General features: G+C 38.0%; 2 protein-coding genes across 3 annotated transcripts; one reads left to right on the forward strand and one right to left on the reverse strand.

Annotated features, from left to right (window-relative positions):
- Positions 1-1,333: 1,333 nt before the first annotated feature.
- LOC108673527 lies at positions 1,334-8,190 on the forward strand. 2 transcript variants are annotated; one of them, XM_018161375.2, is made up of 5 exons: positions 1,334-1,430; positions 3,737-3,768; positions 4,275-4,436; positions 5,163-5,243; positions 7,644-8,190. In XM_018161375.2, exons 1-5 carry the CDS (start codon positions 1,427-1,429, stop codon positions 7,692-7,694), a joined length of 330 nt encoding a protein of 109 aa, XP_018016864.1. In that variant the 5' UTR covers positions 1,334-1,426; the 3' UTR covers positions 7,695-8,190. The 2 variants fall into 2 exon arrangements, with proteins under 2 accessions (XP_018016864.1, XP_018016863.1); XM_018161374.1 differs by lacking the exon at positions 7,644-8,190 and adding an exon at positions 6,439-7,228.
- Positions 8,191-8,890: 700 nt separating this feature from the next.
- On the reverse strand, positions 8,891-20,352 carry LOC108673521. Its single transcript, XM_018161366.2, has 15 exons — positions 20,227-20,352; positions 18,860-18,928; positions 18,141-18,265; positions 17,337-17,543; positions 16,772-16,844; positions 16,557-16,564; positions 15,642-15,795; positions 14,971-15,353; positions 12,898-14,707; positions 12,310-12,666; positions 11,813-11,959; positions 11,064-11,272; positions 10,727-10,819; positions 10,146-10,279; positions 8,891-9,975 (listed from the first exon to the last, which is right to left on the reverse strand). Exons 1-15 carry the CDS (start codon positions 20,303-20,305, stop codon positions 9,801-9,803), a joined length of 4,023 nt encoding a protein of 1,340 aa, XP_018016855.2. The 5' UTR covers positions 20,306-20,352; the 3' UTR covers positions 8,891-9,800.
- Between the last annotated feature and the right edge of the window lie 222 nt (positions 20,353-20,574).

The raw sequence follows: 20,574 nt of genomic DNA on the forward strand, positions 1-20,574 counted from the left end.
GAGATATCTATGACCGGTATACATAAAACACTATAATTTTTCTGCTCATTTTGTAACGTTCACCTTTTCAACAGACACTCGTTGCATTAATGGTATTTAGAGTCACAGTTTTTTATATTTCAAGCCGTTGCTGGAGGTTATGAAAGAAAGAAAGCTCCCGCGTATAAAGTAGTTGGTGTCTGCACGGGCAAAGCCCTCGGCAGGCTTTCCCCAAATGAAGATTTATTGCTGGCCAAAATGAATAATTCGAAAATCATAACAGCACACTTGATGATTCACTGTGATGTTTTCGTCCCTAAAATGCCCCCCTGCTGCTTTTAAAGTCACTGTTAAAGCTGACTGTGGTAGGTACTCATCGTCAACCATATCAAAGAAAGAGCACTGAACCCCACGTAGAACTTTCGTAAATTGATCAAAGCATGGATTTTTCTGACCAAGATCACTTCTCCTACAGACCTACACATCCGTTCGCAGTTTGTCAGAGGGAAGTATGCTTACATTTCTTGTGTATATGAAATCCTTGATGAATTGCTGATAATTGTGAATAAGTGAATACATAGTTTCGTTTTTAATTTGGCCAAATACGATTTTGAGTTGAAAAAGTAATGCGGGCTAAACGCGCTATGAAAATTCGTCCCTAAAGTTTACGAGCGGTGATGGAACGGCTCAAAATAAGTTTGCAGGTATAAAATTCAGGGTGATGGTTCAATTTTGGCTACATCACATGCAAGATACGAGCATTTCCTTAATCAAACTCTAGGTGTGCTTCCTAGAGATGTAGGTCAAATTAATAACAACCGTGGAAGAAACTCGGCACACGGTGTTTTGCTCAATTCTTTTGATATATTAAGTCAAAGCCGCAAACGTTTGTTTGTTGCTCATCTTGTCATATAACTGCATTTTCTCAGTTTTAAATTGTCGTAGTGGCCACAGCCACACCGTTACATCAAGTCAACCATCTCGATTTAAGTCAGTTCACAACTTCAGTGAGTTTCAGTGATTCAGTGAGTGGCAGTCCAGTGTTGCCAGATGGGCCTTTTTCAGGCCAAATTTCGCAAATGTGGCCTTTTTTGAAATGCATTGGCCTGCAAAATTTCATTTGGCCTTTTTGTCCGTTTTGGGCCTTTTTTTATGCAAAATGTAACTCTCGGCATTTTTTTATGATAATTTGGTCCTTCAATTTTATCCAAGACGAGTGCACCCAAATTCAGTTTTGCCGAAGACGAGTACACTCAAATTTTGACACGAAACTGTGTCAACACTTCGGTTAAGGTGGCAACACTAGCGAGTGCCGCCTAATCTGGGCAACACTTTATCAGTCTTCACAGTTCAGTTGCCTTGATAAGTTCATCGTGCGAGGTGTTGCGCGAAGCGCCTCTGTTGCATCAACGACGAATCAATCATCTCGCAGTCACCGTTCAGCAAGATGTGTATGTACTCGGGATTTAAGCTTATTAAATATGGTACTTATTTCAGTGACGACTTCGATGCTCCTCGGATAGTGATCCTGCTAGATGAGCTAACCTAACCCACAGCAGTGAGGTCTGAATCATGCTGAGTTTAGCTCTTAACATTGAACTTGCGTGGGAAGAGGAGCCACGGGCCCGCGAGTCTCTGCTATTATTTGCGGGGATGCTCATTATTTTATATTCGAATGTTAAAGAAATTGAAAGTTACTTACAATTACAAACTATACAAGTCTTGGCTTTAAATTGCGCACCTAATGTGTTTTGTTTCGAATTTTTACGGGTAATTTTCTCATCTTTGAAGAATTTTGATGAGTACACATCTTTATCTCATTCTCGACTCTCTGCTTTTCTATACGTACTTGCTCTGCTCATATATGAGCCGATAAATTTAATTAATAGCTTCGTATTTCTTCATTTAAAACATATTTTCTCACTGAGCCATTATATCAAAGGTGCCGTTTAAATTCAATGTACAAGTTTGCCGACTTTATGATTCATCATGAATAAATAATGAAAACAGCATTGTGATGTTTACATTCTCTGATTGTTATGTGTGCAAAAATGGGATGCAGGAAACAGTTGTTCTAGTCGTGTAGGTGCCACGGCTGCAGCCACTTTCACTTGTGCCTTTGTAAGCAAGTGACAACTCTTTCTATTAACGTGCCCTGCTGCTATGGTTATACCTAAATCGATGTTATTGATTAATTGCTACATTAAATTTTTAAATTATTTTCATTGCTTGGATTTCTGTTTACGAATATTCCATACATTTTGTCTCATTTATTTAATGCACTTTTAAAATATTCTCAAAGGAAATTGACTTAATTTCACAATTCACAGCAAATTGAAATCCACTTGTAATTTACGTTACAGTATTTTCGCAGGAGGGTTTCCCTGTTATATATCGTTAATTCCGTCAAACGCACGACAATTGAGTTGATAACATCATTAATTAGATGATATTTCGTTAGCTGGTTCGTCAGACAGAGAAAATTACGAATTCAATTAATTAATCTAAAATATACATGGCGTCAGAATTACTCTGTAACCATAATTATTGTTGCTGTCTTGAGAGATTTGAAGCAAGCGTTAAATTTCCGTAAACTTTATTTAGGTATTCAGGTTTTAGAAAGGTTGAAATCAGCATCCACTGTTCGCACTTGCGCATGCGCGTGGGTGAGCTGGAGGAGTCTGAGCAGACGCTGTTGTCGGCCTTGAAAATGAAGTCGCAAAAACGTGTTCTTAAATCGATTATACAGCTAAAGATCGTGCATTTGGATATTGAGGCCACAAAAATTCTTTGTTCTCCGACTTTGTTCTGTGCAAGATTTGGAGCATTAATGCTCTCTTTGTAAAATATATCCTGATAGAAGTTCGTATCAAATCAAATGAGATTATTCATTATAGTCGACTAATTTTCATCCTTTGTAACGAAGTGTTGAAAATGCCCCCAATACAAAGAAAATTCCGTCACGCACCAGCGTTTGTGAGACTCGTAGATCTTTTTTGTACGGCCAAAACATCGCGGACATCATCTGTTCGTTGTGTAATTCATACCGAAATTGTACAGTTATCAGAGGTTGTAGATCTAAGCAGCAATAGATCATCGGTGCGTTAAAACAACTGTTGTAAAGGAAAAAAAAAACTGTTACTACGACGTCTTTGATGCAATTAAAAAAATAATATCGAATCTTGGAAATATTGCTATCATTAACGAAATTGTACCTGTTATTGGAATGACTATTCTCGACGGAGCGCAATCGTTAAAATATAAGCTGCGCTTCGTATTTTACTTAAAACTAAATTATATGCAATGACTCACCGCAGCTCGCTATGATCGCATATTCGCTATTAGAATAGAATAGAAGTGTCGGCGTTGAAGAAATAGGCCCATGGCCAGTTGCCGATTCTTGAACTTTTCGTGACTTGATTCACAAGGGATCCGGCCTTTGGAACCCGATCTTTCCATAACTGACGATTGATTGAGATAGCTGCTGGACTTATTGCCTGCTCCGTAATTTGCTAGGCATTTTAAGACTGAACATATGCTCCTGCATAGCTTCGTCTAGTCTGTTTTTGAAGATGTTCCGCTATTGGCCATAGTGCCGACATCCTTAGTCGCGTGCTCACGGCCTATTCTAATTTTGCAGACAAAATTTTTCCTAATGAATAATACTGATGAAATCTGTTGTTCTTCACAAGTATTTAATAGATTAATTGTTTATAATAATTTATAAAGAAGTAATACAATTTTGTGACTATTTCAGACCTCCTTCACTGCGTGCTGGTCATCCTACTTGTAAGTATCAAGTGAACAAATTGCTTTCGCACCCAATTATTGTTATAATAAGCTATTTATGCCCCGAACGCCTAGCTGCACCTCAAAATTGGAACAAGACTACCCACGTTCAGATTCAGGATGGCAAGGTCATGTGGCCCTGACTTGTTTTTGCTTATCTCGCTGAAAATTTAAAATATTAAATGATAGGAAAATATGAAGAAGCATTTTGAGCTACTTCATTATCATTTTTTAAGTTTATTCCTCTGCAGGGATCGAAAAAGTAAATTTAATGTGCCTAATAAATGTGAAACATTTCATTTTAAGTTTAATTGAAAAAATTCAATTATTTTTGCGTAAAGCCAAATTTATTATTTTAATATTATTCAAGTCAAACGAACATTATAAAAAATTAACTGGTATATCAGCTATAGGAATATTCTATATTTATTAAATAATTCAGGGCCTATAGCTCGAATGTCGCATAGCGGGAGTAATAATTGAAAATAATTCTGTTGGGGTCACAGGTTACAGTTGCGGTGGGTGGCGACATGCTAAGGAAAAGCATCGTGTTCGACAAGGCGACTCCTGACGTCTTCTACTGCCCTGTCGAGAAGCTCATGACTTTCGACAAAATGTACGTCAGGGCGAGGCCTCTCAAGAAACTATGCGAATTCGACGGTGAACGGGTAAGAAAACAGTTTTTTACGATTCGTATAAAGTTTGTTCATTTAATCCTTAATGTCATAATAATTTTTTGAAATCTCAGTTGGAGAGTATGAAGATTTTTTTATGACATCGTAATGTGCTTAATGGCTGGCTTCTGGTAGAAGTTCCCGACTATAGTGCATCCAGTATTAGCGACGACTTCTACGATTGCAATAATTTACTCGCCGTATTTCGTATCACTTTCCGTCACTGATGAATAAACTCGTCGCAGGATGTCAAATACCGTACTTCTGCAAATTTCTTAATTATATTGAACATACCGCAAACGGTTATTTAAAACATACAATTTAACAAATTGTAAACTACACAAAAAAAGTGTTTGATACAGACACAATATTTAAACAGAAATATTAAAAAATGGGTAAATATCCTAGATAAATAATCAAGGTAGAGGAATAGTTCCTTACCAACCAGAGCGGGCATCGTACAGTCGCAACACTCGCAACGCATGAGTATAGAGACACAGATTTCTATAATAAGGCCCTGCTTGCTTCTACATAGCAAATTTTTCAGGAATTAGTACTGGAGACAACATTTCAAAATCTGCAGTGGCAAGTATTGTGTTCTACTCATTATAAATACTCTTTTATCATCTTAAAAATCAAAAGGATCTACCTAGAGTTTTTGCACTATTGACGACACACATTCTAAGTAAAGCACTTACGACTGAATACTCAATATTCCAGTTACCCGATGACTACAAGAGCGACTGCTACAACGATGTTGACGAGTCCGATTTTGCGTGTCGAGAAAAGAAACGCATCATGGTAAGTGAATATTTGTTTTAGTACGAGCATATTAATACATGGGTCTTTAGATGATTTCAATACCAGCCGTCGGACAGCCGTCTTTTCTGCCACTAGATGATATATGCAGGTATATAATTAGTTGTCATTCTGACTCGATTAGAATCTTGAGATCGCCTTTTTGGCAAATATTTCAGTTCGCTTTTTACTCTTATAATAATCTACTTAATAATAAACACTCCGCAATTGATTTTCATGCAAGGGATTATTGCTGGCGTATCTGGTATAATATGTCATTCATCCCAAGGTATTTGTTCTCTGCATTAATCAGCTTGACGAATGGAAGGCCAAGTTGAACATTTTTTCATGCCGCAACTATTCAATTATTGCGTTAATATGTAATGAACATGAACTCATTGGTGAATAACCAGGGTTTCATCTTACTCTTTCGAACAAATTTACTGGAGTTTAACGTGTTTGCATCATGTGACATCATTTTACTCTTCATAACTGACCACTCATCACGCTTCTATTTTAGCTTTGATGCCGCCTAATGCAAATCAAGGAACAATGGGTACAATAAATAAATGTAGTAACAATAAAGTAAGATGTTGCAAGCAAGGGGATGCGGTAATGTAGTAATATTTTGTATCATTGAAGATTTGCCAATATTTCAAGCAAGTCCTCTGCCGACATAAGCACGAAAACATATAATTTGGTGTAACTGTCGTGAACAATATTAACTGTACATGATTCGTTACAAATGGTATATTTCTATTTTCTTTATCGTGTAAAAATTTGATGGATTTTCAAGTTAATCGAATCATGCCTCATGAGGATTCATCTCATTTTACTAAGGTTGAACTCTTATTTGATGTACATTTTCTTTGGCCTTGTCTAACAAATTATACTACCACAACTGTGATACTTTCGTTGTACAACGCTGATTAACGGTATCATTTTCACTATTTACTTTTTTACAGGTCATTTTGTTGAAAGTCTCACTCGATAGATAATTTTTTGAAGAATTGAACTCGATGAAACTATTGCAACAACTGAGTTTGATGTGTGTGACTTTTGATTCCACGAGTAACGGCTTTCAAAACCAATCAACAACTGCTGCACCGTTGTCATGCTAATGGCAAGCTACTTAGTTTTAATAGTAAAAAAATATCCCGCTAACCGAGATCGTTTTGTCGTTCCCATAAAATTTCAGATGCGGATGGACGACGAAGAAGCAGAGGCTCTGAAATCTTACGCTGCGCAAGTCAAAATCGATCACGCAAACGCCCTCTAGACAACTTAGTATTCATTTAATGTTGCTACCGACCAGCTTTAATATTTTAGATTCGGTCCATGAAATTCGATACAATGTATCAATACTGCGTATTATTAAGACTTCTAAATTGGACCAAATTCAACATGTACTTCACCAGCTGCCTATTCATACTTTGAATAGGCAGCTCTTCTTTCAAAAAGTAGTATCAAAGCGCTAGTAATATGTTACTTGAAAATTTTTCTTCAAAAGATTTTTATACTTGCCTAAATTATGATATTATTTCTGCAATAGAAGAGCGATAAGATGATTTTCGAGAACATTTTCCTCTTTTCACGCGGACCATGTGCAACTTTATTTTAGTGATGGGGATTTAATAGATTTATTTTAAAGTAGAGCATGTGTAGTGTTTATTGTGTACACTCTAATTGAAAAACATCCTAGCGAATATTTTTAGCATTGCCGCATGTTGGCTTGAACACGGTCAACAGGTTTTCAGTGCAATTTCCTTCAAATGTATAATGGTAACAATAACCTCAAAAAAACATACAAATTTCCAAGAAATTTCACGTATCATATTCAACGTAACGATTGCACGTGCCTTACTAATCATTAAATCATGGTTCCGTATTTCGAGCTTCTATTAACGATGGGCCACTAATGTACATCTCACACTGCGTACCAAAGTTACTTTCGTATAGAAGATTTTAATATATCAATGTACACATCACACGGCTTTTATTCTTGACCTTCATTCTTTCCATCGTTGGATATTTTTCCAACAAACCTGAACATGTTCTACGTTGACAAGATCCACATTGGTGAGTGCATTAATTTCATTGATTTACATGACATTTATCGTACTATTATATATATTTCTATCGCAGTTATACATGACATGTATCGTACTATTCTATTTCTACTGCAGTTATAAGTTTTAATTGCAAATCGATTGTCTTGTTGCGAAAATTTATTGTACTATTCCATTTCTAGTTTCTACTGCAGTTATAAGTTTTGATTTTAAATCGATTGTCTTGTTGCTCCTGTGGAAATTATTGACAAATCAATCATTAGATTAATTTTGGCATGCCTATCTTCAGTTATGTTGTCAGTTTCATTCAGTTTACGGTATTTATCTGTTGCAGATGCGGCTGAGCCCGCCTGGCAGTGAACTCCTCACCAACGAAATATCATGAGGAAATCATAGAAAAAAACTCCATATGCGGTAGCTTCCTTTGAAAAGACTGCAAATTATAGTTCCCTTTACCACTAACGTATAATAAATTTGAAATCTGGTGTATGAAAATTTATATTTTAATACTTCAATAATGCACTGAATTGTGGAAGACTTGGTGGGCAGATAAATCAAAGAAATTATTAAATCACCTCAATAAATTAATGATTACAAGGAGGAATGAATTTTTCAGACAGAAAAGATTACAGTTTTGTCTGTGATTAAAGTATAGGTATATTAAAGTAGATAATTTCATAATTCGAGACTGAGGTGTTTCTGCAACCACTGAAAATGCTTGTATCAAGTAGAAAGATGAGACTTTGTTTCGACCGTATAAATTGTAATTAGTTAATGCTTGTAATCTACATCAGATTTAAGAATGACCAGATCTCAGTGCCATACTTGCCTGATTTAGTAAATATTTCTTTCTCTTAGTTAATAAACCTGGATTTCATCTCTTTGCTCCTTACATAAGTGTCCTGAATAAATATTTAAGTTGATCATTGAAGCCATTTTAATGCGATGCTTTTTCTCCGGGTAGGAACTTTGAAATATAATAATAATAATAATAATAGCGGTTTCATCGTTTATTAGGCCGCAGGCCTGTCGCCGATTCTTAACCTCGCAGAACATTCACAGCTTGATGCGGTCTCAAACTCGCAACTCACTGCTACAATTCTGCTGTGCTTAACCGCCCGGCCTCCTCGCCGATTCTGACCAGAAACTGGCGCACAGAGCTGGGATCGAACCCGCGCCTCTCTGCTCTAATCTTGGTACTCTGAACTGTAACCACTGGGCCACCCAATTAGGCAGCCTTATAATTCTTTATCAACGTGCATAGAACATAGCAACCTTTTGTTGCCACATTCAATACCGAGTAAGCAAGCAGTTTTCCATTAGTATATTTGATGCTTGCTTTTGCTCAAACCTCTCGCTAACGCAGCTCTAGTCGCCATTAGTATACGCCTTAATAAAACTTCAAACTAACTCATGTGATATTCTCATGACAAATATTAAAAAATGCTCCTGTATTACAGTTATAACAGTCCGATGTGAAAAGGCTTATTTACTTTTAAGGTAACAAATTCAACGCTCGGCGGCTCCGTAAAAAATATTTTTTTGTATGTTAGCATAGAAAAACATGGAAATCAAACATCATTATCAATATTGGCAAATGTAATAAATTACAAAAAAGTGACAGTTAATGGGGAACAGGCTTTCTGGAACAGCCCGAACAAATATTCCGAACCTGATTAAAATATAAGGAATCAGAATTAATACATGTATTATTTCCCTTCCTACTAAAATACTATCGCTGTCGGAATAATAACAGTAAAGTTGCATAATACTACTCTGAAAACATATAACTTCAAAGCAAATAACTTAAATAAGAGTCGCCAATGTAGAAGTGAAAGTAAACTTTGGAAATAAGTGCGAGAAATAAAAATTGGGTGATCGAAATTTAGAGAGAAATTATTAAATGACACAGAGCACTTAAGAATAAATCTTGCGTAATAAGTAACGGAGGTGCATGCCCATACCGAAAAAAACTAATGCTAAAGAGAACATAGTACGGCGCTATTACCGTAGTACGTCTGAATGAGATTAGTATAAATTCTGCAGAAATTCATTAATTCATTTAGTCTTCAAGAATTGAAAGTCGCAGATTTTTTATTGTAAATGTTATCCACTTTTTAGTGAACAATTTGTTGCACTAGGAAGACAACAGTTAACAATAAAAGAAGTGTAACCAAACTTTTACTGATGAGAAACGTTGTTCATTGTCAAAAGCAAAATATTGGATAATAATGTATATTTCTATAGATTTTCAGTCATTACAGCTTGGGAAATTATTTCACATGAAGTTAGCTCAAGCAGCACAGGAAACATTTTATTTATAAATTACCGTTGATACTATTATTGGTAATTTCAAATGATTAAGTGAGGTACAGATCAGCAACCTATGGATTATCGGAATTTTTCAATTTCATGAAAATATGGCGGTCTTGTTCGACCGAAATTCCGCTGCTTTATGTGGCAGCCAATCATCACACCCAGGAGCCTTCATTCAAGCCTTACGTTTCAAGGAGGTCCAGTCAAGCACGTTGGAGATGATATCGTGATCCAAGGAGCCTTCAACTTCGTATACGGAGTCACTCTCGTGCCTTCGGTTCTCTGTTAGAGTCGACTGAAGGTAATCGCCCCTCTTCTGCAACTTCAGCTTGAACGCTTCCTTATCCCATCTGCAATAAAAAAATTCAGTACGTTGCACAAAAATCAACGGAGGGCTTATTAGTCATTGAAGTTAATACAATCTGTAGAAAATTATCAGCGCACAATTGAATAATTGTGTAACAAATTTTAGGGATCTTTTGAGTGATCGCCATGAAGGCTCAAGAAAATCCATGCTAACCGATCGAATGGTGTTTGAACGACGGCGGTGAGTTCGAGGTCTTGTAGGGACTTGGAGAGTTTGGAGTCGGTAGTCACCAAGAATGGGTCGATGCTGCTGCCTGAGATCTCAAGGAAGCCCGTGTGAGAGGCGCTCTGCGATGAAAACAAGTCTCTCCAGACGCAGTTCAAGAAACATCAATCGACAGTTTTTCAGAAATAACATGTCTCGTGTGTGCTGCTCGCCAAACCATGCGAGTGTAATTGTTTGTTCTAAATTCCGACAGACAACTAATATCTGTAATCTTAGGATGAAAAATAACGATTTGTTCACTGGCAGTCACTTTTGGCATATAGAAGCTGTAAACCCGTGATCGAGTCTACTAATACTTTCTTAAGCCAAAAATGCGGCTGCTACTGAAAAAAATAAAAAGCGAAATTTCCGGAACGGCTTCCTGGGAGTGCAAGGTTGCTCAACTCTTTGAGCGCTTTCAAATGAAAAATATATAATTAGTAAATTACAAGCCCATTGGTATACCGAGACTATTTGTGTTTAAAAATTAACGATCAAAACTCCTCAACTTGGCGAGTTATTTTACTGACCTCTGCGAAGCCTTGTGGGACACCTCTGTCGTCCAGCACCACGTCGGACGTGAAGTTCAGCTGGAGTGTCTTGTCGCGGAAGGATTTCTTGCACTGCACAAGCAAAACCATAACTAAAACAACGAAATTCTTGTAAGATTGAGGAATCGGTCATTTCGAAACGGCTCCTGTAAAACTTGACTGTTTAATTTACAATATTTAACTTTGGATCAAAGTGACTAGGTAATTATTAAATAAATACGTAAATAAATATAAAAGTATGAAATGATAATTGTTATTCTATGTGATTATGATCAATTATTATACTAATAATAATGCTTTACGAACTGTAACTTACATAAACATGGTAATGTTGTGCAAGGACGTTGAAGTTGTGGTCAAACGTGACTGTCATGAGAGGATACTTGGCATCAGGCTGATGTGAGGGCACGACCAGGCTGGAATTGCTGTACATGCCACGCTCCTTTGATACGCCGCACTCCCCTTGCGCCTGCAGCATCAGGTCGTCGTTGCAACTGATCACAGTCCACCCGCGGTGTTGTCCATCTTCAGAGAACGCGTGCTTTTCACATTTCCAAACTTTATCCAGCACCACGTCGGACGTGAAGTTCAGCTGGAGTGTCTTGTCGCGGAAGGATTTCTTGCACTGCACAAGCAAAACCATAACTAAAACAACGAAATTCTTGTAAGATTGAGGCAACGGTCATTTCAAAACGGCTCCTGTAAAACTTGACTATTTAATTTATAATATTTAACTTTGGGTCAAAGTGACTAGGTTATTATCAAATAAATATGTAAATAAATAAAAGTATGAAATTATAATTGTTATTCTATGTGATTATGTACTAATAATAATTCTTTACGAACTGTAACTTACATAAACATGGTAATGTTGTGCAAGGACGTTGAAGTTGTGGTCAAACGTGACTGTCATGAGAGGATACTTGGCATCAGGCTGATGTGAGGGCACGACCAGGCTGGAATTGCTGTACATGCCACGCTCCTTTGATACGCCGCACTCCCCTTGCGCCTGCAGCATCAGGTCGTCGTTGCAACTGATCACAGTCCACCCGCGGTGTTGTCCATCTTCAGAGAACGCGTGCTTTTCACATTTCCAAACTTTGTCAGGTTTGTTGTAGACAAGCGTGGAGTTCGTTTCGAAAGTTTTGCGGCTCCACAACGTCGACATGATAGACGTGAGGGAATGGCTACCACAAGCAAGCTTGAAATCCCCTGAAAATGAATTTTGCTTCAACTGAGGATAATAATCTTCCTGGAATAAAGCGGAAAGTTACAGTGATAGGTTTATCAAAGTATCCATCACGAAACATACTTCGTAAAACCACCTGCAGTGATGCGACATTTATTTTACCCTATATTTATCATCCATATTCGTTGTAAAGAGCACTGTTAAATAGAAATAAAATATTCTTTAATTACTGATGTAATTTTTGGTCACATTCAGGAAGCTAAAATGTGCCCAATTAATTTCTCCATCAAGCTCAGAACCGTAAATTTATAGACTTTGTAAAATTTACAAGAAATGGTATATTAGGATAATTTATTCAGCCAAAGTAACTTACACGAGTAATAGTCCAAATCCAAGTCTCCCTTGTCATCTTCAAAGACGCCTTTGAAGTCAATAACAAACTCTGGAAACTGGGAGAATGTGACGTAGGCCGTGGCTTCTTGCCTTGTGAAATTTGACGGCACCGAAAACGGAAGTTTTATCCGTGACTCTTCAACTTTATTTGACTCACTACCAGAGAGAGCGAAGTTTATAGTCTCGACGGTTTTCCCTTTTATTTTATAAGGAATCGTTACGACCGCAGAGCCATTGTTTCCAAATCCGACGGACGACAATAATTTCGATTCGAATAGACGCGAGTCGAAGTAGAGGTTTACATTCATGTTTTTGTCTTGCCCTTTCTTCGATTCAGCTGAAAAAAAATATACGAGTTAAACTCATGAGTTCATAATCAGTATTCTATTTGCTCCTGAAACTGAGAATTTTTCACTTAGAAAGGATAACCGATGCAAATTGGACCCAAATATAGTTTAAACAAAAAATGGGCTTTTGATCTATTTCAAATTATTCTCTTGAATAAATTCATAAGATTTAAAATTTTTGGCACAAAAACATTCGTTTGTAACCAAAATTAAATACGCACCGATTAGAGTGAACGGTGCCTCGTCATCGTTACATCTCAATGTTCCGGACATGTTAAGAGCTTGACCGAAATGTTCAAATCCTGCAACTTTTGGCTTGTAAATTCCAGAACCGTTGAGAGCAAAGAAAGGCGTCTCCAGTTTAATGTTGAGGAACTCGGCCAAATCGTATACCTGAACTCGCCAGGAGGAATCAGGGCAACCCATGACTTCGTACGCCACGTCAACGAAAGTGCTATCAAAACGGCCAGATATGTTATAGCCTTGAACCTTCTCCTGCTTATCGTATATTAGATTGTACTTGAAGTTATAAATAGGCCACCATGATGTCTTGGGGCAATATTCTATGCACACGGTCGACCCTGATATGTTTTGTAGACCTGGTATGCAAATTGTCTCGAGAAGCGATTCATTATTGGAAAATCTTGGCGTCAATTTGTCGTTCTCGATGTTATAAACTCCCATCTCTATATTGGCAATGGAATTTTTCAAGTGTGGCAACTTAATTATAAGCTGATAACGGTCAAAGTGCTTTGAAACATTCAAGCCAGGCAGGAGATCAAAGCGCGTGATCATCTTGGAGCCAACATTGGTGTGGTGCGCATCAATATACATGGCCGCATCGAACTGCTTCCCATACGCTGGTGCGAGATTCTCCACGTGGTATCCTTTGGTCTTGTTCAATTTTAGGTGGAAAGGAAGACCAAGGGAGGTTGGAAAGTACAGATCTATGTCAAGATGTTTGAAGTATTCGACATCAAAACTGTTAATCTGGAATAGCCGTGCGAGGAATGAAAAAGAAAATATATCAAACATTCTTGTCCCGTACTCAACAACAGTTCCAACCAGATAATCGCTTGAAAGCCCAAATGATGCATCTTCGAAACTCTTCTCCTTGGAGTAGACGTTGTTTCCCAGAATTCTCATGTCAATAGCGCATACAGTCGATGTTTCAGTTTTACGTACCTCATCATAGTAATCCCTTGTCTCCACGGTCTGATTTACTTCTCTTAATTCCAATCCCCAAATTTCACTGGGAGTGAAATCATCAGAGAAAATCTGGAATGATAAGTACTGAGGACGTAGCGAAAACCCGGAGAAAATTGTATTAAACTCAAAATCATACGTCTTCTTTTTCACGAAAAAACTTTTTCTTACATTTCGAGAGAATTTCAACGACTTTTCTCTAAATTTAGACACGAGGGCTGCATTTTTGACCAGTTCTGTAGCCCAACCCTCGTTTTTCAGGTTGGTGAGATGGGTCCACATGTACGAAGTAACTTGATTCACTTCGTCTTTCGTCAGCCGCTTTAAAATGTACGACTTGAATTCAACACTTGGGCATCGGACCAGAGTGCGGTAGATCATGATTTGACGGAAAGAATCTTCTCTATTCTCTTCAGCGATAGATAGTAATGAATTATAATCAAAATCTGCGCATCTTGCACTTCTTTGAGCTTCTAAGGCGCCGTACCATTCTCTTTGGTGAACACTTTGAGAACAATTAAGTAGCGCATTGTCCGAACTTTCGTTCCATCGACCCAAGCTGGCGAAATTTTCTAATTTTTCAACATTAAGTTGGTTTAAATACCCGAATCCTGGGGACTGTGAACTATCATAGCCATCTGAAGCTACTTCGCTGGTGTCGGTTTCATTGTCCAATTTACATTCAGGAGTGGAGTTTTCTTCAATGCTCTTGCTGAAAAGTTTGCCAATTCGTTCATCTTGTTCGCATTCTGCATTCTTAAGGCAATAGTTCTTCAATTTGTTGGAAACAAATTGTTTGTCGAGGGACGACGATTCAATGAATTTCTGCAGTGAGATAACGAAAATTAGAAAAAGTAATAGTTCACATATTGCTAACAAATCCCCTCAACTTTGTAAAGAGTATCTGATAAATAATGAAGTATATATGTGTTACTCAAGGCTTGAGTTAAAGAACAGAAGCCAGTATTATTTAGAATGTCTCACAACCAAAGTTAAAAAAAAAAACAGTAAATCTTCTGCTCAAGACAAAACATTAAACCATTCTACCAAAAGTTCTACGCAAAATAAACTAGCTGAGGTTTAGTTACCAGCAAAATGTTGATCATTTCTGAGGTCAACCCAAAGTTCTCCAACAAATTGTAGATGGTATCCCCGCGGATGTTCCAAGGAAGTCCACCGCTGACAATGAAATCCTGCAGCAGCTTCATGGAGGCCTCAGTGCCGAGGTTGATGAAGCCAACCGTCGCCATCTCCCAGGTCTCGGGCTCAATGCTAAGGAATAGTTCACGTAGCCTGTCGTAGTCAAGAGTCTTGAGTAGTTCGGTGAGGCGGTAAAAAGCCACAGGGTCAGGAGCGTAATTTTTCAGCCTTGTGATAATTTCGCTCGCGATCGACAGCCATTGAGGAGGAGGATCCCCAGGCTCCCCGCTCTCCCATTCCATTGCTAACGTCGACCTGCGTGCTTCAGAATCTGAAAAATTTCACCTAAACATCAAAATGTTTGACTAATGAACAAGATCCCTGCTTTTTCCTAATCATTTTATAGCTCATTGCTCACCTATAGGGGCTACGGGGTTACTGAGCCAAGAAAACTGTATAAGTCGCTGAAATTGGCCGATGTAAATACATCCCGAGGAAATTAAATGGGAAATATTATTCCATAGTATACGGTACCCTATATCTCAGAAGAGAGTATACATTTTGTGTTGCCACATTTTACGCTCATCAGAATGCAAACAAATATGACGTGTTGACTGACTGGGCACCACGACGAAGTCTGCCTTGAACTGGTATGATAGTTTGAGTCTGGTCGTCAGGCTGGCAATTGGTTGGTCGTCGTCTCCCCCAAAGAATCTCGGGTACCTAATGTTCTCTCTGCAGATGGCTTCTTTCAGAGAGCCGCTGGAAATTATCTGCAAGAAAATTGTTCATCCAATGTAATGACAGTAAAAATCTCCAATCATAAAAATTTAGAATAATCCTACGATTATTAAATAGGATTTACATGTGTGAAGTTCTAATCAATTTACAAACGTTCCATAGCTTCGACTCGCAGGCGCACGCGCGTGAGAAATTCCCCATAATTAATCTCTCGATTTTTAATTATGTTATTCAACTAGAGTAAGATTTTCGTGGTAAGATCTAGTCCAGTTTAAATATGATGTCAAATATTTGGGTAGTTTGGTCGAAAATGAGCTTCAGACTAAAAAGAGTTTGCATTAACACAGGTCGCGATCACACCTGCTCATGGGAGGTTGAGGGTTGCGCGGATAATTTCATGCCGTCTGCCGCCGCAGCTTCCTCAGCAAAAATCAATCATTAGCCAAAATTTGAACTACATTCGATGAAAATTAAATAGTTTCTTTCCCTTGCTTTGGGTGTTGAATTTCCTTTGGTTTTGTTCCGTATGCTAACAGCTATCCAGTGTGATCGTGCGCGATGATCAGAATAGAATCCTCGTTAGCCTTTAGTCTCGAAGTTTAAACGGAATCAGAATTTGTACTTTTTTCCAAAAAAATCTACCAATCAAAACAATCCAATACTAATCCAATAAATCTAATTCAAGCAACAACATGAAAGTTCAATTCCAACTGAAGTTGCTGAACTTTTATTTTAACTCACTTAAAGACAATTTTATTTGTATAATTCAATCACAATAATACTTTATTCTAACTTTTCCACCTGAAAGATCATTGACTGCTATTCCAAAGTACAGCACATTTTAAATGGGACTTGAGGTTTGCATTCTAATTTTAAAAGGACCAATTGCCTGTTTTGCGCGCTAATCAGACTTTTCAAAGATTATACTGGCCCGAACAACATTTTGGCTCTGGTTGATAATTCCATGATTAAATTAAAACTACTTTGTAAAAATGAATGAAATTTTACCACTGGAATCGATGACAGCAGTGTAGTTACTGACGCATTTGCCGCTCACGTCAATCTCCTCGGATATCACGGGCTACGAACAGAAAACTCATTAGTAAATTCTCACGCAAGCGAAATTTCAGTCCGGGTCAATCTTTTCAGTGTCACACAAAAGTTAGTGTCACACAAAGTCATTTTGTAAACTAAACTACGAAAACTTTTTGTGTCACATAATTGAATGATTGTTGCCACAAGCTCGGTTTATCACCTACTCATGGTTCACACCTATAATATTAGACCTATATTCACAAAGAGTTCACTCCTCTAATATTCATCACCCTATCAGGGTTTACCCCTTAAATATTCATCACCAACTCGGGGTTCATTCCTTAAATATTCATCACTCTTTCAGGGTTTACCCCAAAATATTCATTACCAACTTCTCAAATATTCATCGGGGTTCACTTCTCAAATATTCAGCACTCTATCAGGGTTTACCCCCTTGATATTCATCACCAACTCGGGGTTCATTCCTCAAATATTCACCACTCTCTCACGGTTCACTCCCTAAATATTCATCCCTCACTCTAGTTTTTTCGAAGTCCTTCATGGAGTTCTGGAAGGTGGAGAGCAGCGCGCGCTTGAAGTTGAGCACCCAGAGCGGCTCGTCGGTGGCGGGACACACGGCCGAGACTCGGCCGTCGTCGAAGCCGAAGCGCAGGGGCTTGTCGGTGAGCGCCGCCGCGAACTCGGGGTGCGGCTCCGACGAGTCCGTCAGTCGCACGTGACTCAGCTGCAGGGATCACGTATGGCGTCATGAGGATGTTGGTAAACTTGAGAGAGAATACAATGAACTATGCGGTTAGTTGAGGGCGTAAAGCGTCAAGAATGTGTCGACAAAGTTTAAAAGGAGTACACTGAATTGTGTGTCTGATCAAATGCAAAAAACATCATGGGGATATCGATAGAAATTAGAGGGGATATAATCAACTATGCGATTGGTCAAATGCGTAAAGCGCCATGGCCCATTTTTCAATTAATCGTCGCACAAGATGCGTTCGTACCTTTAAAAAATCGAACACTGTCGCTACAAAATGGACTAGAGGTATTGGCCGTAATATCTGTACAATATATCAAACCCAGTGTGTCTATAAATAGCACTGAATGAAGGGCCTTATGAGTAAAAGAGATAAAAATTATGTCATGCTTTAAGAAATGAAAAGTAACTTCTCGACATCTACATGAATCAATAACAGCTTGAATTGAATTGTGCAACCAATGCAGTTACAGAAAATATCAGTAATAGAAAATGCACGACTTGAGAGATCATTCGTTACAGAAGGATATCATAACACAACACTGGAACAAAGTTCCAGGCAATTGGTCTGACCGCGAGAATCATCTCACAGGGTCCGGCTATTGTGATGTGTGCCCGCGCGGACACCCCGAGCTGCGGCTCCCGGCCGTTGCTCAGGAACTTGGCAGACGCGTGGTAGTCGAATACGTGAACCATGCCTGTGTGGGGGTCATAGAAAAATGTCGAGTTTGCTGTAAATTATCTATGCAATAGAAGAAAGTATAAATAAACATTTTAGTTTGATACTATATCGCACTCTAGTCAAAGTAAAAAACTCATGTCTTTCTATTTGATCCTATAGCGTATTCTATGCATTGCAAAAAATATTATGTGTTACGACATAATCTAATACAGTAATTTTTACGGTACAACTTTAAATTTAATACCTGTTTCGATGGAATAATTTTTTTTTCTCCAATAAATGAATTGGCAAAAGGATTAAAATACTTATGTATAGAAAATAACAACTCGTCTTCGCACGGGAAAGGCAACAAAGTTGGCAAAACTCAAATAATCTCTTCGAATTTACGAATTAAAATCGATACGGGTATGAACACTTGAACAAAAGTTGGTCGACTATATGGAGACAATTTGTGTTTGTGATTTGAATGTGTTGGGGAATGAACAAAAAAGGCGGAAAACGAGTTTACCGACAGGTTAATAAATCTTACTAATGAAGAACTTTAGTGTGCCCTGGATTCAGTTCCCACCAACGAGCGACCCAATTGTCTCTCTTGTGAAAGTTCTCTCACCTTTCGTGTATTGGAAAGTCGAGGGCGCGGAGCAGTGCAAGGCACAGGCTGTTGATCGACCGAAGATTTCTGAAAGTCGTCACAAGGATCCGGTGAAATACTGTTAAAAGTTATATGTTCGTCTTGCTATATTTGTACAGGAACTTATTAAGGAATTATTGTAAAGTTATTTCTGACTCAAATTAAAATAATTGTTAAAATATTATTATATTAAGGGCTCAGAAATATGGTCTCCAGAACATTTCATGAAATATCAGTAAAATTATATGCTGCCGCTATTATGATCTTCCATGAAAACTTAGTTTACAATAAATCATCGGAATTCAAGTTAAAAAATAAATTTAACACAGTTCAACGTTCACGCATCGCAGCTCAAAATTCGACGCGTTCGCCCAGCCTGCGTTGGTGAAACCAAAGCTCGCTCAGTGGCCCGGTTTTTGTTATAAATGGATTTAACACAGGGCAAAAACACTAATAAGCCACCTAACGTCAGTAATATTGTACATTGGAAACTTTCTAGAAACGTCCATCGCCGCATATACATAGGAGAAATCAAATGATAGGTGACGGCGAAATAGAAATCAATAATGACTGCCTGCAAGTTCTTCCAAGCTCCGCTTGATTGATGTGTAAAGGAAGAGAGAGCAATGCATCACACAAGGAAAATAAGCAGTAAGAATATGCGGCTTCGCAGAAGGCATGAATATGTACCGCTTTCTACACGCTTTTTTACGAGCGGGTTGAGCCGGGTGCACGGATTGGGTTAGGGCAGGGTATTGTCGTACTGTATACGGAGCCAGTTGTGAAGTTTTATCTGTAATTAGCTTTACATTGGTAAATGAAAAGAGAATTTGACTACTGACTAGATCGATGTCAAAAGCGGTATTGTTAATTTTGAAATTAGTAGCCCTCCAGAAATTAAAATTCTGAGAATGTGTAACACCTCGAACAGTTTGCCGCTGAAAAGAATCTCATGTAATTCGCGCGGATGTTATTCATTGTGACTCGAAACACGTTGCGGGGGTCATATATTACTAGCCATCTTTATACACGTAAAATCTGCGGAAGGAAATGCATCTGTTAGTTAGACTAAAAGGAAGATTGCATGGGGTATTGCTCGCAAGAACAATATTCCGTTAAAACTTTTCTTTTTAATGAATATAAACTTGGATCGGTGATGATTTTAGTTTTGAGCACCAAAATATCTTTACATACAATACGACTAGAATGAAGATAATTTAATATACAACAGATCAAATTCAAAACAGATAGAACAGAACAATGATTGTTTGGATTTTGAAGGATTTATTTAAAGACAACTCATTACTTTCAAGTACCGTGAGTCGAAAGTTTATAACTTCATTTACCTGCTGTAGATTCTGCTGCCGCCGGCCGCATCACAGCCAGACTCAGCAGTGCCGCGACGACAGCGGCGTTCATTCCCATCTTATGAATAAAAGAGACCAAGCCTCTACTAAATTCTATATTCTGAAGAACGTAAGAAAAAACATGATGAACGGTGATTTCTTTCTTTTATGTTCGAATTATGAACAAACGCATGCACAGCTAAGACCATGATTGAATGAGCTCGGTGTGTTTGCCCACCATGCCAAAGATTTTGGTAAAATGTTGAAATAAAGCTTAGAGAATAAGCTCAGATAATTAGCAATTCATTTCCACGAATATAAATACTAAAATTCTAACTAATTAAATCT

The sequence above is a fragment of the Hyalella azteca genome, unplaced genomic scaffold (assembly GCF_000764305.2).
Source record: "Hyalella azteca isolate HAZT.00-mixed unplaced genomic scaffold, Hazt_2.0.2 contig3384, whole genome shotgun sequence".
Classification (NCBI taxonomy): domain Eukaryota; kingdom Metazoa; phylum Arthropoda; class Malacostraca; order Amphipoda; family Hyalellidae; genus Hyalella; species Hyalella azteca.

Bases quoted from the DNA above. Each gene is read 5' to 3' on its own strand.
- LOC108673521 (XM_018161366.2), bottom strand. From the start codon at position 20,305: ATGGGAATGAACGCCGCTGTCGTCGCGGCACTGCTGAGTCTGGCTGTG. The intron at 11,273-11,812 runs ATGGACAACACC...CGTTCTCTGAAG, and splicing joins AAAGCACGCGTTCTCTGAAG to ATGGACAACACCGCGGGTGG. The intron at 10,280-10,726 runs GTCAGTAAAATA...TTTTCATCGCAG, and splicing joins TCCCACAAGGCTTCGCAGAG to AGCGCCTCTCACACGGGCTT.
- LOC108673527 (XM_018161374.1), top strand. The intron at 4,437-5,162 runs GTAAGAAAACAG...TCAATATTCCAG, and splicing joins GCGAATTCGACGGTGAACGG to TTACCCGATGACTACAAGAG. The intron at 5,244-6,438 runs GTAAGTGAATAT...ATAAAATTTCAG, and splicing joins GAGAAAAGAAACGCATCATG to ATGCGGATGGACGACGAAGA.